The 19701-nt window shown below is 37.2% G+C and overlaps 2 protein-coding genes across 3 annotated transcripts in view; both read left to right on the forward strand.

The window, feature by feature from the left end:
• Positions 1–5811, forward strand: part of LOC5568178 — a 62434-nt gene extending 56623 nt beyond the window's left edge. For both annotated transcript variants that reach the window (XM_021848205.1, XM_021848206.1), the window contains one exon: positions 5210–5811. In XM_021848205.1, coding sequence (XP_021703897.1) covers positions 5210–5697 — 488 coding nt within the window. In that variant the 3' untranslated portion in view covers positions 5698–5811. The remainder of the gene's footprint in view (positions 1–5209) is intronic.
• A 44-nt stretch (positions 5812–5855) lies between these two features.
• Positions 5856–17842, forward strand: LOC5568179 (sodium channel protein Nach). The gene is made up of 6 exons (XM_001652068.2): positions 5856–6036; positions 15445–15639; positions 15701–16159; positions 16417–16616; positions 16746–17021; positions 17416–17842. The coding sequence occupies exons 1-6, from the start codon at positions 5942–5944 to the stop codon at positions 17550–17552; spliced, it is 1362 nt and encodes a 453-aa protein (XP_001652118.2). The 5' UTR covers positions 5856–5941; the 3' UTR covers positions 17553–17842.
• The last annotated feature ends 1859 nt before the right edge of the window (positions 17843–19701 follow it).

Here is a 19701-nt window from a genome sequence, read left to right on the forward strand (position 1 = left end):
CCCAAAATAACAATAAGTCTACTCTATCACGAACGGTTTTTACAGTTTGGAAAATTGTTATTAGACAAAGTACAGTATGGGGAATAGGCGGTTGAGTTATGTAACCATTCAAAAACGCCGATTTTCTCGAACATTTTTTTTCCTTCACAATTTGCCCAATTGTCCATATATCATCCACGTTTTGATCCATTTACTGTAAAGGAAACAGTTTCAGAATAATTAAACTTTTAAATTTGAATAAAAGCAATTAATGTATATGGAATAGTACGTTTACGGTGCGCTGTGGTATTTTTTACCGAATATGGTACTGTTTCTTTATGTTTAAATTATAAGCAATGAATAGGACAATTAGTACTTATTTATTTTATTTGTTTTTATTTTACTTTGTTATTACTACATTTCATTCGATTTATAAAACCAACTTTTAAAAACATTTCAAGTGTTTGTTAGAATAAGGACGTACGTAAAATGATGGATTTCGCTTTATCGATCACTTTTTCGCAAACAAAGGTGACAATATGTAAGTTTGTTGACAGATTTTCACTTGGGGACGCTAAGCAACGATGTAAACTTGCATCTTGAGGTATAAATACTTTGCCGGCAGCTGCCCGGGAACTGGTTGAATGTTGTTGCTTCTCATTCTAGCGCTGCGTCAATGTAAAATAACTGCTATGATAGGGAAAGAAAACGAAACAGAAAGAAATTATTAGAAGCTAAAGGAAATATTAATGCATATAACACTCACCATTCACCAATGGATTCCAAAAGAGCACGGGCACTGAGATTTTCGCACTGCTGGATTGACGTCGTAAATATTTTTTTTCACTTCGGTTTCTAGAAAAACAAAAAATGAAATGCACGCTAAAAACAATTTTCACAATAGTGCAGTAATTTCTACTTGGCTTTAAAAAATATAATTTATTTCATTCTTCTGGTTCAAATTATAAGTAACAAACATAGAAATATCATATAAAATGCGTTGTTCCACATTTTTCGTCGTGACTCCATGAAATAGCCTTTGATCAGTAATAAGGCTATCCATGAGGACTTTCCGCGGTAGGAGTGACAGCCAAAAGTGTGCATGTAACCGAAACTGAAGGGTAAACAAAACATGCGAGTGTTACCAGAACTCAACATTTTCCTTTGTAATCGAACGGTCACTCCGCTCGCGAAATGTCAAAAACTCACGGTAAACAAAAAACCAGCTGATCGCATCTGTCTCATGGATTGCCTTATTGCGAAAAAGTTAAATATCACGTGTGTAAATTTTTAAGCGTGCCTCTCAAATTGACGAAACTTGTCTGACACCAATGCGTGCAACTGTTTGCCGAACTGTTTAAAAATAGTAATATATAGTTAAATGCACGTGTGTAAATGTTGTTCGCCTAATAAACACAAAAACCATTCGACAAACATTGTATAAATGTTTGCACTATTTCTCACCGATTTATATCTCCGTATTGTTCTACAATATATGAGCTTTATAATATATTGGCACTGTTCGATATGGGTTACTCAAGCTGTTCTTCATGGTCTACAGCTTTGTGTTTCTTATTGTTTTACAATGTAAAAACTGTTCGCGATACACTAACCATTTCAGATGGAAGACATGTGTGGTTTTGACTATAACACAAATTAGATTTTTCTATGCGGGTTCACATACTTCCTTGTTTCATTTTTCTCTTATTTATTCAATTTAATTCGCATATTCATTTCTTATAATATAATCACAACATGACAATACAGTAGAGTGTAAAAATTCATTAAAGAACCGTAACCTAATAATTAAACATACGTTATTTGTTTTTCTAATGAATATATGGTTGAACTGTTCCTTAATTGTTTGTCGTATGATGAATTTAGCAAAAAATGGATAATAAAGCTACCGTTTGCAAAATTGTCGATCGAAAATTTTGTTCGAGAAAATCGATGATTCTGAATGGTTACATAACTTAACCGCCTATTCCCCACATTGTTATTTTCCTATTTACTGTTTGCCGAATTGTGAAAACCGTTCTACGTAGGGGTGGTATATTGTTATTCAGCAAATTATACGAAATGGTTCAGATACTGTTGGAAATGGTTTAGTAAGCTATGGGAAACAGTACTGATACGGTTCATATTTATTCGGGTAGTTCATCGCAGCCGATCGATGATGCTTTGTGAAAACCAGTAATGTGAAAGTTGCGGGAGCTTTCCGTAGAACGAAAAGTTGTCTCTTAAAAATTAGATCTAGTTTAACATAGTGAGTCTTGTTTAATACTATCCAGCTTTTTATATGTTTAAAAATGTTTGATTTGTCACCTAAACATGAAAAAAAAGAAACTCTTAGGGTGCATTCATGGGGATTGTTGGTCAAGCTGGTTTTTCGTTCATGTGGTTGCTTTTGTTCTACGATGGTGTTCTGCTGTTGTTTAAACCAAGATTATTATAATGACAGGTTTACCGATCTTAGCAATCAGTGGGTGCGCGGTAGGCTGCGGGGAAGGCGGAAGTGACAGCTGGCGAGTTGGCTAGCTGGCGGGTTTGTGTGCTCAACCGTTTCTATGGGGTTGTTAGGGAATGTTTACTCCAACAAACATAAACACAGTGAAGTGAAAATTTTCTCCAGCATTTTGTCGCGAATCAAATTTTCGTCTTTAATGTAGTATTCCGGTGTTTTGTGTCGAAAAAAAGCAGATTACTTGAAAAATAGGTTTACAATTGCATGTAATGCATATAAATGTGGAAATTTCGAATAGTGCAGCGGGTGAGAGCCACCTACCACCGATGGTCTACCGATGAAAGAGAGGATGCTATCTCGTAAGTTAAGTCATTCTACTATCAGTGCATTACACAGTGAAGTAAATTCAGATACTTTGCCGCGTATACTACACATATGTGGGTGTAAAAGAAACATTCTATACCTACTATGTCGCGTCATGCATCTGATATCCAAACAACCAAAACAAACTCGCCAGCTGTCACTTGGCATTTCAAAATGGCGGAATGGGAAATCTGACACATTGGACTACCTCCCTTCTAGATACCTTGGTTTAAACTAAGCCGTACTGTGTGGAACATCTAAACCTTTCCCTTCCTCTCTTCCACAAAATAATCATATAATCAACTTTATATTTTCAATGACTTCTCTTTTCTGAATGGTGGAAAATGTGTTTGAATGGGTCTCCAATAATGTTCTGATTAAGCATAAGTTTAAGCTTCGTCATATCATAACCAGTCATGCACTGGCTTATAAAGTACGTACATCACGACGTTTATACGGTTTTGTACATTTCAAAACACTTTGTTTTATAACCTTCGATAATTTGTTTTTGAATATTTAAACAGCGCTCCTATTTTCACAAAGTCCATGGAAAGTTTACAAATGACTGTCTATGGACAATGTAATTTAGTATTATTACGTAAATTCTTTGAAATTTGAAGGTTTTTATCGTCTCATATTGTGTTTACTTATTCCAAACTTTGAACATTGCTATTTTGGATTCCTAAAAAGAAATGCAGTTATTGAAAGAAAATGATTGAAACAAATAATTGAAGATCCTGTTATTTCGAAGAATTGCTCAAACAAATGTAAATAGTGAAAATTCTTGACAAGTAAATCAACAATCGTAAGCTACAGTCTGCTAAGATCGAGCTATAACACATATAGACAAGAAAAATCAAATTCAATTCATCCCCCGTAGTTTTATGGCTAGCGTAAAAAGCTGGATATTAGAAGCCATGTGTTAACATACAACTGTTATTGATTTTAAATAGTTTGCTAATTTAACCGCCAAAACTTTTCAATAGGCTTTTTCACGAGACGTTTCAAATAAGCTGATCCTGAAGCTTTCTGACAGTTCTTTTATGAAAATGACAGACCCGTGTTAGCACCAGTCCTCATCCGATGTAAACAAATGCATAGACGGACCTGTCACATGAAAAGGCCTACTGTTCTTCAAAGAATATAGGATTAGGGTTCTAATGCCACATTAATCAATTTGTGGGCTTCATAGCCGTGTGGTTAGCAGCGTCACTCGTTTAGGCGTATTGTGCTACGGAGAGTGGATTCGATTCCCGCCCCTGTTGAAGAAAACCTTTCGTCAAATGAAAAATTCTTCCCTGGTCTACTGATCGTTCCGTGTGTTCGTTGTCTAATGTAAGTTGTGTTCAGGTTTGAGTGTTTATTTCAAGAAAGTTAGATGAGTTTTAGTGTATGTTTTTGAAAAGTGTCGCAACTTCAAATATAAATCAAATAAATGTATTTCTTTTTATGTAGACGATATTTTTTTTATTATTTTGTTGATAGTAGAAGCTTTTTTCGAAATGCTCGAAAAATCACGTTATTTTTGTATTATTTTGTGTTCCGGATCCTAGTCGTATTGGGTGAAACATTCACTTTACTTACGGTGGACTATGGTGAATTTGTAACACTAGTCATTACTATTAATCGGAGGAAACTATCCCACTAAAAATAACACATTTCAGATTTACCTAAGTCAAATCCTTATACTTTTGGATAGGCAACATATGTTTTGATTAATACATGTTTTGACGTGAAAATAAAGATTTGTTTTCTATTTTTAATTCATATAGGTACCTTAGTTTAAAATTTCTATTGAAATAAGTGATAGTCTGATTTGTTATCGTATCCACACAGATAAATATATATTTATCAGATTTTTACTGTACCTAGCATAAATTTTGTAAAACAAAGTTGCTCAAAAATATCTCGATGTGTGCAAAACTGATAAGAGGTGTTTCTGAGAAATGTTAGGTCATCTACATATTGATAATTAAATAAATCGCCCAAAATCAGAATCTACTCTTCATTGGTGTAAGAATCAAATGTGTGAAAGTCAGATTTTTCTCTGTATTAGTTTTGGAATGGCAGTACGGTAAAGTCGTGCCCATATTTTCTGGGATACCCCATTCAACTTGAGAATAAATGGTGCAACAAATATAGAACATCAAAATAGTTATCGCTATTTTTTTGTCCAAAACATAGAGCGATGAAAAAGTCGAGTCAGTAATTTATCTGCAAAATAAAATAAAAAACAATTCAATTTAAACTCAAAAGTAAGCTTATGCTGGTGCTCTGATAGTTACCGTAATTCGACACAATATTTCCATAATGCATTAATGTGTGAGTCTTATGTATTTTGTTATTTCGTCCCGTTAAACGCTCTTCAAAACCACTCCATGTTGACCCCCCGGTATCTGTTAGTTTCTCGTCGTACAGGCCAATTGATCCCGACCGCCGGAATACTGCTGGATTATCAACTATCGCGCTACGCCCCACCGGCTTTGGATGTTTTCACTGTGATCACATTGGGCAGCGAGAGCGAATTTCGCGCCAAACATCAGTCCACTCTGCTGGACGCCTACTATGAGGCGCTGCGTGCAGAACTTGCCCTCAACCAGTTGGACATTGGGCAGATTCTTCCTCGCAGCGAATTCGACGCCTCCTGTGATTACTACGAGCTGGCCGGACTGGTCGAGAGTTGCCTCTTCAATATGACCATTTTGGTCCCGATGGAAATCGCCAAACCGCTGATGGACGGATCCGCTCCATTTGACGATTTCATTCGTGACGAGCGTACCAAAGTCCGGCTGATTGTGGAGTCCTTCGAAATCGATGCCACATTCCGCCACCGGTTCACTGATATTTTGTCGGAGATTATCGATAAGTATGTTCTTGGTGGTGCGATTTAATTGTCACGCAGGAGGCCTTTTGAATAATTGATTGCCCAATCGTGTCGTACATAGCTAATGTAACCAACTATCCACTGCAATTATCCTGATATAATAAAAACACTTGTAATCTGTCACGAAGCGATGCTTATCGAAAGAAATCCGTGCTAGTAATTTGCATTCAACCTGTCTGTTTTTCAAATGAGGATTTATTTGCCTTCTAACCTTATCGAGTGGTGCGTGCCGTTGAAGCGACATTCTTGCTATGCGTTTCGTGGACATTGTCAAGGAGTATCTGTTCAACTCGACTATTCATGGAGTCAAGTTCATAGCCGATGAGTCGTACCATGCAGCCGAGAGGTAAGGTGAATTTTAGCGGAAGGTTAGTACAGATAGTGTGCAAAATAATAATTTTTTTAGATGGCATGGGTCACGAATAGTCATTAAAATTAAAAATATTCATCTGCGAAGGTATTTTACACAGCAAAAATTTCTGAATATTAAGCAGCACGTAATTTGAACATCGACGGAAAATTGTGGCAGGCATTTGAAAATTACAAGCGTTAGCCAACAGCTGAAGCAAATATAACCTTCTTTCAACCAATCAGGACACTTCCAACTATATTTTAGTTAAATACGCTAGAAATTTACATGAATCTGCCACAAAACAAACCCAGCCACGCTCAACAATCACGCGACCGAGAGAACGCTCCGCATTGTTGACTGCTTTTTCAATCACTTCTCGATGAAACCGCCAACGGTCGAAGCGATTTTGTGATACACTAATTTTAGGCAAAACATGTTCAACTTTCGTTAGAGTGCTGGTGATCTTCTATTTTTAGGCAATAATGGCGCCTGCCATGTCAGAATGCATACCACAACCACAACAGTACTTTTGTCCATTCTTTTTTGTTCTTCTTCTTTTGTTCGATCGAGAAAAACCCCCCATGCTAAAGTGAATTATGGAAGTGCTTAAGGTACTCTGCACCCTAATAAGAGTATAATCAAAATACTCAAATGAAAAATTTCAAATACTTCGATAGCTTTATGGTGAAACATCTCGAAATTCAAATATGGCTGCTACAATGGCCAACTTGAACCCCTACTCACGTTTTCAAAGGCACTAAATTGGAGAAATAGTTGACAAACGTTTTCGATATTCTTAATTTAGGCTTTTATTTGTTATTCACTAGGCTTTATTAATTATTCACTAGCAGTGAACAAAGCCCAAATAAAAAGCGCACTGATGTTGGATGTTTTCTTCGCAAGATTTGTGCCTTTAAAGCTTTAGTGCAATCTTTGAAGTTGATTCTAAACTGCTTCATTAGAGTGCTGGTGATCTTCTATTTTTAGGCAATAATGGCGCCTGCCATGTCAGAATGCATACCACAACCACAACAGTACTTTTGTCCATTCTTTTTTGTTCTTCTTCTTTTGTTCGATCGAGAAAAACCCCCCATGCTAAAGTTAATTATTATTATTAATTATTCACTAGCAGTGAACAAAGCCCAAATAAAAAGCGCACTGATGTTGGATGTTTTCTTCGCAAGATTTGTGCCTTTAAAGCTTTAGTGCAATCTTTGAAGTTGATTCTAAACTGCTTCACCTTAAGTTTTCCACACATTTTTCGATCAATAGATTTTATATCAAAATTGAAAATTAATTACAAAAAAATGATTCTGAGGAATGGTTTTCTGGAAAATTAGGATAAGTTTTTTGGAAAATCAGGATTATTTTTGTAGAGATTCCTCTACGAATTGTTGATATTCATGATACTGATCCACGTAAAAAGCATTCTCGAATTTCTTACTCTCGGTAGTATTGACTTGGGAATCTGTTAGGCAGTGGAAGGCGTTATATATAGAAGAAGAAATGTTTGTTATGTGTAGAACAATGAAGAATATACAGTGCTACCATAATATATGATATTTTCGCAGCTTTTTATGGGTCAAAAAATTGCCAAAATCGTGATATCATATTTTATGGAAATATTTATATGGAATATAAAACGAATCATAAATGTTATTTATTACACACTTAATTTAGAATGCCGAATCTCGGCTAATTTTAACCGAGATCCGCACAGCCGAGTAGTCGGCAAACAAATTTCCTGAGATCTCAGGAAATTAAAGCCTAGTATCAGTAAATCGTGCTTCGTTGCTTAGCAACCGGACAAGTTGTTAGCTGAGTCTCGGTTAAAATTGGAAAACCGAGATTCGCACAGCCAAGCTCGTGAAAAAAATCTAAGTGTGTAGAGTGATGTGCTAGTATCCATAGTATTAAGCATTGATCAGTGAGAACTGCAATTTTCCCAGTATTGCAGTGAATGATGCTGATACAAACCGATGCCAAACAATTCTTTCTTAAAACGGCTTTAACATTGTACAATAACATTTTGATAAATCTTGATCTCTCTTTGGAAATAATGCAAAGAAAATGCATCTTACTGTATTCTCAATCCGTCTTATCGTTTTCAACTCCGTCGCAATCGGTTTTCAGATTCGACTCACAACTTACGGCTCACTTTGATGTATTGAATGGCTAAAACACAATACATCAACGCTATAATAAAATGTTTTACTAGAAAATATAGATCTACGGGCATCTCCCTATATTCCTTCAGCATGATGGAATATACTAATTTCCTTTAAAAATAATTATTTCTCATCAAAATTCCGCCCAAATATATGAACACAATTATTTTTGACCGTACAATTCTGGCATTTGCTCACAGTACAGCGAAAACAACACAATCAAAGGAACCATATTTTTACGTCGAGCGTCGTGCACACATGGATGCGCACAAACTTTTTTTTCTCAGTACGACGGATTGAACTTTGTTTACATTCTCAATTATTCGCGGCGGTTGAGGAAATTTCGTAAAATTTGGGGATTTATTGAAGTTTTACGGCGTGTGATTGTAATGAAATCCTTCAGTGAAGAAGTACGAAGGTTTTCCATAGTGAAAATAAGTGCCCGGCGATGTTAGTCACACAGGGGGGCGGGAAGAAACTTGTGTTGGAAAGTGGTGTGACTGATGTCGATCGCTAAGCATTTCTCTCAAATCGTGTTCGTCCATGCGATTTCGGTGAAAAAGTGTAAAGTGGATAATTGAACTGAAGTTATTTATCGAAATACAGTAGTTTCATTGCATTTTTGGTGTACAGGTGGACGAATCATAAAAGCTTTTACAAAATTACATTTGGAAAATGAATCTATGTTGCAGGTAAGTTTGGAATATCCACCGTAGTGGAACATTTTAAGTTTGATACGACGAATAGTTGCTCTTACGACGAAGTAGAACGAAACCCTATATGTTTTTATCTGTTACTTTTTCTGAGGATTTGGAAGCATATCTTTTATTATGCAGTCAGCGAGTTCAATATATTTGTGATGAAAGCTACTAAAACGTCGACGATGGAGTGAGATTCTTCTCAGGCCTTGTCACAAAAATTCTCCCATGTCAAATGATAGCATGGGTTTATGTCTGGAACGCTGGAGGCTTAAACATATTTTAGAATAAGCGGCTCATTCCGGATTGCCATAGTTGAACCTCAATATAAGTGTGATATGCGGCTCTGTTTTGTTAAGCATTATGAGCTAGTATTGATCCAAGTTATCTCTAACCAGAACAAGCTTCTGTCGTAAAAAAACTTTTTTGGGCCTCTGTCTTTATTTTATTGTCGATGCAAACTTCGTCTTGCCATCAAGTAGGCTGTTCGAAAACTTTATGTAAATCTCATACAAAATGACACATTAATTTTCTACAATTCCCCTGAATATTCCGGAGAATTTCCTGAACATTTTCCTCACACGAACAGGTCAATGACGAATGCAACAGTGAAAGAATTAAGCGAATTAGTTGACCCATTATCATGCCATTTCGTGACAGACAAACACCATTCTATTATTAATTACACTAAAACCTCAATTTACGAAGTCTTTTTTTCGCTACCTCAATTTAAGTCACTTTTTTTACGAAGTAAACTCAATTTAAGTCACTTTTTTTACGCAGTTTGAGTTTTGACAATTCTGTGGGAAATCATTGACCTCCGGTTTGGGAAAACCGTTGAAAATCCATACAATATGGGTATTTTCGGAACGGGCACGACTAGGGGATGACGAAAATCGATGTACGACGCCATTTTGGAATCCAAGATGGCGTCCTCTGATTTGGGGAAATCATTGGAAACCCATACAATATGGGTATTTTCGGAACGGGCACGACGAGGGGATGACGAAAATCGATGTTCGACGCCATGTCCAAGATGGCGACCTCTGGTTTGGGAAAATCGTTGGAAACCCATACAATATGGGTATTTTCGGAACGAGCACGACGAGAAGATGACGAAACTCGATGTCCGACGCCATTTTGGAATCCAATATGGCGACCTCCGGTTTCAGAAAATCGTTTGAAATTCATGCAATATGGGTATTTTCGGAATGGCCACGACGAGGGGATGACGAAAATCGATTATTACGAATTAATTACGAACGACGAATTATTACAATAACCGTTTACTCACATGAACGGTTAGGGGCTTGCAGAGTAAATGAAAAGTATCCTCTAATCTCTTATTACGGTCGTAGATCACAAGGCCTATATTCAATGGAGTCCTTGGAGGACCTAGGACATCCGCACAAATTATTACAATACACCGTTTAATCACATGAATTGTTAGGGGCCTGTGGAGTAACTGAAAAATAACCTCTAATCTCTTATTACGGTCGTAGATCCCAAGGCCTATATTCAATGGAGTCCTTGGAGGACCTAGGACATCCGCCAAATTATTACAATACACCGTTTAATCACATGAATGGTTAGGGGCCTGTGGAGTAACTGAAAAGTAACCTCTAATCTCTTATTACGGTCGTAGATCCCAAGGCCTATATTCAATGGAGTTCTTGGAGGACCTAGGACATCCGCACAAATTATAAAAATACTCATTTTACTACTATGAATAGATAAGGGCCTGTGCCATATCAAAAACAAACATCAAAGGATCGCTAAATATGCCAGTACATTGCAGGTATATATTCCAGGAAGTTTTTGGATGAACTAGAACACATGTTGTACTCACTTAATTACCAAAACTTGGATCTGACACTACAAAAGCTTCTTAAAAATATAACAATCTTCTAGGGTCCAGTATTGTGAGACATTCTTCTACATAGAAATGATTAATGGGCAAAACCTCGTTTTACGAACTGAGCTCCCTCGTTTTACGCACTGATTCAATTTACGCACCAACTCAATTTGCGCACCCCCGATCTAGTTCGTAAATTGAGGTAACAGTGTATAGATAAAACTTGAACAAACAATAAAGGCACATCAAACCCATAAGACGCGAGTCAGAATCGTTATCGAATGCGACATTAATATTTCACTTATCATTCTGGTGTTCAGTACGTATAATTTTATTCAGTTTTCTGTAGTCGCAAGATAATTTAGCCACATTTTATTTGGCGCAGTGATAAACCATTTATTCATAGCATTATTTTTTTTACATGTGGCACTGGTTGCTTCCGCACGGGGTTTGATGGGGTCAAAGCAGGCCCGGATTTGGGGGGGTGCCAAGGGGGCAAATGCCCCGGGCCCCCCGATGAAGGGGCCCCCCGAGGAATGAAAATTAAAAGCATAAAACATTTAGAAATACCTTACACAATTTTCCCATTAGACAATTGTAAATATAATTCTAACGTAAAGTCAGCTTTCCAATGTATGAGTTATTATTTTTTCTTTTTCTAATCTCACGGTATGGTTTGGTCAATTATTATCCTTCAATATATTACAAAAAAAATCATGAATATTCAACCATAGAGTTAATCTGGCTCCTATCAGAACTTTAGAATTTGAACATATTTGCCATTCTATCATAAACTTGAAGCGTAAGGAAAATTCTTTTGTGACGCGGTAGTCATTATTTTTAAATACTTTTCTATTTTGTATTCCGTAGTTGATGAAGTTTTCTTTGAAATCAGTAAAGACTTGAAAACAAATTTGAATATAATTGATAGAATATACAGTAAGAATAAAGTACATGAAGACCGATTTTCATACAAAAATGATCAAGTTTAGGGAACTGTATAACAGTTTCTAACGGGCCGATTGACCTGAAAATTGAACTATATCACATGAATAACTTGAAATTTGATTTAGTTACTGGAAATTTATCAAGAGAAGAAAGAAGTTAGTTAAAGCAGTAAGTAGTAGTAGTTCAAGAAATTGGAAGCCATTAAAATCTACTATTTTGAGAAAAAGACAAAATTTTCAAATTGGAATATTTGGAAGCTTTGGAGAAAACGTGTTTGAAGACTTTTAGCAATTTTTCACTCCATACAAATTATATATAAGCCAAAAAACGAGCCAAGCTCTCACGAATTATTATATCTATCCCTTTGTACACAAAAACTACCTCAAAACATTATTGGAAAGCTTCAAAACAGTCAAATTTTTCAATGTATTTCACAAAGCGCCACGCAGATAGTGGCTAGCTTCAAAAACTAACGATTACTTCAGGAGGTTGATTCTGCAGTGCCTCGTGTTTTAAATCAGTGCCACGAACGACCATTGATCGGATCCGTACACCCTTTATGTCAGAATATCCTAAAGTCATCAGAAATTACTGTACTGTACCCTAAGGATATGACAATAAGTACCTTTTAATTTATAAAATTGACACTTTGGTCATAGAAAATTTATAATGAAATCGCAATCGGTTCTCTGTTTATACATCTTTTGAGTAATATTGTACGAAAAACCCATTAAAACAATAAAATTTCACACGACCAAGGACCAATGTTTAAAACGATCGATTTTTTAAGGTTATCAAATTCGATTATTATTAAATATTTGCTCAATAATTCGTTTAGTCTATATTTATGTTAAAAGGAGCTTGTCTTTCAGAAGCAGCATGAATGAAAAGCCTCCTATGAATTAAGTTGGTTTTGATGCAACAATTTTAATTTTTGAGAATCATTTTTTAAATTTAAGGGAACTGGCAAGAATAGAACTTTTAGGTTTAAAGTGCGTCCTAATGGAAGTACATGTAGTATTTATATGGAAAATAACCTGCGCCTCCATAGAGTTCCTTATTTGATTCCCACGTTATATTTGAAGCACAATAGAGAAAAAAGCGTTTTATTCTTAAGACCTATTGAAGCACAGTTAAAACACAGTCTGTGGTTAAAACCTTCAAAATAGGCAGCACTGTTGAAAAAAAAAATGATTTTTTTTTCCATATATTATTTCCATAATATTTAATTCTAAGATTACCGATTGAACGTTTGAAAATTCTTTTGATCGGTAAATATGCAATGTATACATGTATGAGAATATTCAATAAAACGATAATAAAGAGTAAAATGTATACTTCCAAATACGGTCAAAACTTACGATTCAGCTTTCTATCATACAAATAAATTTAAGTTTTTTTTTTATGTTCAACAATTTTGAATACGCCTTTTACTTAACTTTTTTGCTGGTTGTAAAGTGAGAGTATTTCGGAAAATTTGGCCATAAATGGATAAATCACTAGAGTGGCGCAGTGAGTGAAATATGTTTGAAATATGAAGTATGAAAAAAAAACTAATCCAAATATGAAGAAAAACTATCCACACTTTTCTCTCAATCTTCTACAGATGACACGAAGGTCTCGTCCATTGGCGAAGAGGCCTGTGTATTCCGCAAATAAAAATTATTGACGTCTCTGAGGAAACACTGGTTAGCCAGATGTGACCATATTGCACACTGGGCTAGGAGCATAATTTAGCTTTAGGCTGGTCCGTCCCTCTCGGGCTCAGATTGGGTACCACTTCTAGTACTGCATTCGGTCTCTCGGTAGTGCAAAAGGTACCCAAGTTTGACAGATCGCATTACACTTTTCACGGCATTCTAGATTACCTTATGAGCCATCAAATTTTGGGCAACTGCAAGGGACATGAAGGTCTTTAATTTGTCTTTGTTTTAGGGGTGCATTTTATCGGGTTGATGCCTAAGGAGACTTGTTTTGGATTTATTTGTTCTTTATTTTGATGATAGAAGTTAGTTGGAAATTTCACCGCATAAGTGGCGCTGCGATGTATGCCTTTTTTTTATTTCGAATATTTCCAAAAGCTTTCACGTTTAAGGTAGGTAGCTTTCACGTTTTCGGCAAAATTTTGGAAAGTGATAAACTACGACAAGTTGTCGAAGACACAAGGGTTCTAGGACTTCAAATAACCATCGTGCGGGGTGACATTGTGCCATAAGGGTCACTTTGGGAAAAGATTTTTACAGCAAACTCTTACCGGAATAATGAAAACAATGTGGTAAGCTTCAAGAATACGTTATAAATAGCCACTGGATGTACTAGCCATGAGATGCATTGAAAAGGGCGGTCAAAGTCACCCCTAAACCCAATGTAACTCCGCACGGCTGCAACTTTTATCATCAAATTAAAGAATAAATAAATCTAAAATAAGTCTCCGAAGACACCAACCCATTAAAATGCAGCCCTAAGGCCTGATTCGCTGCTGACAAGTAATTTCTCGGTCTATCTTGATGCGTGGAAAATTTCTGCAAGGAATCGATCGAAAAATGCGCTTTTTTCTGATCGCAGTACGCAGTTGAAAAGAAATGTCAGTCCAAATGGGAGTCGCCTGGGCGGGAGAAACCGATACGAAATTTATGTACGTCATTGTGAGCCGAGGTTCTGCTGTCACGAACTGTCACTGTGAGCCCAGATCTTAAACAATGGACAAACATGATAAAAGTGCGTAATTGACCAAAACTTGTTTTTGCATTTTATCAAATGTGACAAAAAATCTATTGAAAAGCTATTGAAGCTTATTCAAAAGTAATGTCACGACAGCACCTTTTGTTCTGATTGAACATAATATATTCAAATACGCATAATTACACTTTTTCCTATAGAAACGAAAATAAAGTGCATAGAAAACATTGGCCCTTTTTCCATGTTTGTCCAGAACGATCGAAGGTACACAACAAAAGAAAATTAGCGATTTTCATCAAGTCTGCCTTGATTGTCTTTGGCTCGCTGGAGTTTTCTTGGAGTTCGAAATATTTTTGTGTCATATTTCGTGTGTAGTACCGGTGCCTTCCTCCCAGGGAGTCGCTGTACAAAAATTTCTGCAAGGAATCGGCGAGAAATTTCCTTAGCGATTCCTTTTCAGTTCCTGGCCTCCTGGCTGATTCCTTGTTGTATTGTTTGATGTTGATCCCGAAAACCTACATTGAGGAATACCAGCTCATACAGGAAGATTACTTTGGATTATTCTAACAAAGTATGTTGGAAAGTATTTTTTTTTAAATATTACTATCAAGTCTTCATGCCAATGCTTTTTCTTTGTCTAGAAGAGCAAGACCAGAAGCACAGACCAGAAGAATAGCCTTCAGTTTTGTTGGACATATCCGAGACAGTGAAGTTAAGTGATGGCTGCGTTGGGATGAGAAGTAAAGCCGTTGGTATTGAGATGACCTAGCCGAAGGCATAAAAACTCGTTGATAAAAATATGAAAAAATATTTTGGCTGACTGAAGATTAATCATGAAGAGCTCATACAACGGATAAATAAATACGCAGAAAAAAATCCGTTCTCGTATCCGTGAACAGCAGACGTGAACTCGCCAACAAGCAAAAATACACCGTGAACTATATCATGTTTATGTGAACGTTGGTGGTTGAACAGAACTCTTTTTTGAGCGTGTAGCTTCTAATTAGTCGACTAAACTTTTCATAATTTGCCTTCTACCCTTCAAACATCTAAGAATCTTCTGGATCATCTGCGTCATCGTGTCCTGGTTCGGGTCGGCACTGCTAATAAACGCCTCGCTGGAAGCCTTCCGCACCAGTGCCATCTCGTTCGTGGTGGAAACGAACTACCGCGATTGGAATACCAAATTTCCGGCGATCGTCGTGTGCGAAATGCGCAACATGGAGCGCATCCAAATGGTGGCTGACGAGTGCGTCGTTGATTTGTATTATTTGCATTCGGTTCAGCACTAATTGATATTTGTTCCGAAGGTTATGGGGCGAAGATCACGATTTCGCGATGGAGGAAGTTCTTAATGAGATTGGATACTTCCGAGGCGAATCGTACCACACGGTGAACGAGTGCAATGGTGATGAACCGGCGGAAAATTGCTTCTATTCGAACTTTTCGGACTATGCCCGGTTGGTGCGGAGTTCTTGTGAGGCGACTTTGGAGGAATGCTACTGGAATGACGTGCCGTTCGATTGTTGCAAATACTTTCAACCCATGGAGACGGAACTGGGTCTGTGCTATGCGGTCAATTCCGTGCAAACGAGTGCCGAGAATCCACTGAAAATAGATATGATTTCGAACAAGTACACTGGTCCAGGGAAATTGAAGATCACGGTGCTGACAGAGGCGTACGTTTACACGTTGGGGGAAGAGGACGTCCCTAATTTGATAACGCCCAAGTCGGAGGTTCTTCTGATTGATTATTACATTGCTTACAAGTAAGAATTTTCGAAGACTCATAAAAATTAAATTAACCCTTACGGTCTTGTTTAGCTTGAAATGAGCTTTTCTTTTCAAGAATGCTTAATACTTCGTTGGCATCACAGATATTCCATGTTTTCTAGTTTATAGATGTATACTGATGGTTTTAAACTACTTCATTTCAAACTACAAATGTTAAAACCAAGTTAAAGATTTGTTTTAACAAAATTTGATCATCTTGGGATTTAAGGGTTAACTAAATACACTACTTCAGGCGTCAAATTTCCGTCAAAGACATCGAAAACGACCCGGAAACGAAACAGGTCAGCGTTGAGCAACGCAAATGCCGCTACCCGGACGAGAACATCTTGGACGTCCACGCCTATTACAGCTACAGTGCCTGTTCGGTGCAGTGCAGGAAGGATAAACAGTTGCAAATCTGCAATTGCACCAGTCACCTAATGCCGAACACAGGTTGGTTAGAGTGCGCGCAAATTAAAAGCCCCGGTTTTAAATGTTAAACTGCAGAAACTCGTCTCCCCTACGCGCTTGAAATTTATCGATTGCCATTAAAATCGAAAAATTGCTTTTCCCCCGTCCTAGATCCCGCCCTCAAGTGCAACATGACCGGGTTGGTGTGCTTGAATGCCCACTACGAGGAGTTGACCATCGTCATCCCCAAGTGGTCCACCGGGAAGCAGGGGGTCGTCTGCGACTGTTTGCCCTCCTGCACCGAGGTGGACATCGCCATCGTACACGATTCGCGTGAAAGTATCTACTACCCGGAAAATCGCTACTCGACCATCGAGATCGAACTGCCCGCGCTGCCGACGGAACGCTACAAGCGCAATGTGGTACGGGGACGGCTCGACCTGGTGGGTAAGTGTCACACATGTCGATGTTGGGGAATGGGGAAAATATTATCATACCTCGGGAAAAGGATAACAATAACTAGTTAATCCAATTAGCGTTTTTCGAATTTTTATGTGGTTAGTTCCAAATTTTCATTGGAAATTTGTATGTTTCTAGTGTGAAAATAATTTCTATGTTCGCCAATGTTTTTTTTTCTGAAAGTATTAAATTTTTCAGCGCTCATTTCAATTTGTTCAAGCTAATTTTTCACTTATATCCAATTATTTAATTGTGCACTTTTTGATAAAACACAGAGGGTTCCCCCCTTTCTTTAAATGCTTGTTAAGTAAGCTGCCGAAAAGGAAACAAAAATGGATTAATCTAATCTGGTTGAAACTTTTTCTATCGATTTCTTTGGCAGTATCGGTCGGAGGCACCACGGGACTGTTCGTCGGAGCAAGTTTGCTTTCGTTCGTCGAGATTGTGTACTATTTCACGATCCGTCCCTACGGGACGGTTTTCATGAGGAAGCATCGTGGCAATCAGAGAACTCGTTAGGAGTGCGATATTGGATGTTACAAAGTTGTGGTTTTGTATTTATGTAGTGTCTCATTGAGTAAAATATCATACCTATTCAACGAGCTAATTCACGGCTCACATGAAATAGAGTTGATGTGAAGGCAATCGAAGCAAAGTTCTAATATTTGATGTCACCACAATAACCATGTCCTTATACGATTGACTCATACCATTAGCATTGACATTACAATTAAGTTACCAACACAAGTCCATTGCATAAGGATAGCCTCCTTTTCGTTTGTTACCTAAGGCAAACATTTATTACTTATCTCTGATTCTCAGCTGAAGGATGCACAAGCCATGAATAAATTATCTTAATTTGATCATTGTAGGTTCCTACAAAACTAAGCGAGTTTTATTATTTCTCGATTTCAAAAAATATGTAAATTGTATGTAGTACAATCACAAAATAAAAGTAAATAAATCCTATGAATAAGATCTATATTAGCTCTCAAGCATAATTAACAATATTTTGAAATATCCCTAATGGAGTAACTAGCAGAATTTTCCGGGGTGGTTGACTGGCTTACTATTCGTTTGTGAATTAAAACACTCGGTTCATGACTAACTACCGAGCTCATGGTGAAATATTCATCGACGAAATAAACACGTGGTGGTGATAAAATTACAATCTTGAAATTATTGTTAATCGAGATTTTACTTTAAAAACTTTAAAACATTTAAAATGGGATTTTTGTGTTACTTAAAATTTAGGTTTTACTTTTGATTTTTTTAATAAAAAATTTTTCAGTGTTTTTTTTTCCTCGTACGTCAAACGGTCCGCTACAACTTTTCTATAGAACATTTTTCTCGCAGAACAACAGTTTCGAAACTTTGAGACGAACCAGCCAAGGGCTGAAAGTCTCTCAAATAAAGAAAATTCATTCATTCAGTTTCGGAACAAGATTTTTTTCAAATAAGATACATGCAGAAACTCATTGCATGTTTTCAATAGGTATTCTTGAGTCGAATGATGGATTTGTCTATATAAACACTGATTCTACCACATGTGTTAAATTTGATCCACAGCGGAGATTATCGAGCACGATTTAATTTTTTTTCGTCTCATTCTGGATAAAATTCTTCAATTGATCTACAGTCAACCCTCCATGAGCCGATGTTCCATTCAGAGTTGGGAAAAGTTCTGAGATTAACACTACAGTGGGCAAGCGTAGCGAATCACAGTCACCGGAGCCAGTGAAACTCACGTGTATCGCTGCTGTAGGCAGAATGCCTTGAAAATAGCAAAACACCTGTTGCTAAGGGTAACCCAAAACTACTGTAGAAAAAAGTTCTGCTTCCCGTTGCATTTCCCGCATTTACAGCCTTCAATGACACTCCTGATTTAGAAAATTCATGTACCCAACATAGGCTACTTGATGAGATTCACAATTTTGAACTACTGTATTAGGAGAGCCACGTGATTTTCGCAAAAACTCAAGCCTACTACTATTACCATCCCCAGCACTGGTTCCATTACACGATATCGACTCATAAAACCATACTAAAAGCTAGAAATCATGGTTACTATGATGGTCCCTTGAAATACCTTTCCAAAGAATATCTGTTCCATGACTCGATATTCCTAAGAGTCGATGGTCCCTTCAATATTGACTCATGGACAAGGATGGAAAAAAAATCTCCTCTAGCGACTAACAACATAGTATTTGAATGGTCTAAGATGGCCGTCGCTCTTGCAGAAGCATGATTTGAACAGCTCACTACGCGCGCATACTAAGGATATATGGAGCATCCGATGCACTGTTTGTCGCGGGACAAACCGTTTGTCGGATCTTGTGGCATGTTGCGATTAACATGAATCATAATGCGTTCGCGGAATAATTTTCCACCCAAACCATGCCCGATTGATTTTCTGATCAGAAATGGCATGCCAGAAGACAGATCGCGGAATAAAAGCTTAAAAATCCTCGAAAAGTTATGACTTAGGTTTGCGAACAATTGATCGTTAGCACACATGCCGAGCGATTCATTTTTCAGGGAGCGGAGTTTGTTGTTAGGCCTTGACGACTAATGGTTTATCGTTGTTGCTATGCTCGCATGATAAAGAACAACCGCGATGCATCATTTATTTTGTCATGATCACTAGATTTTCATCCTTGCTCATGGA

Source organism: Aedes aegypti, chromosome 2 (genome assembly GCF_002204515.2).
Source record: "Aedes aegypti strain LVP_AGWG chromosome 2, AaegL5.0 Primary Assembly, whole genome shotgun sequence".
Taxonomy (NCBI): Eukaryota; Metazoa; Arthropoda; class Insecta; order Diptera; family Culicidae; genus Aedes; species Aedes aegypti.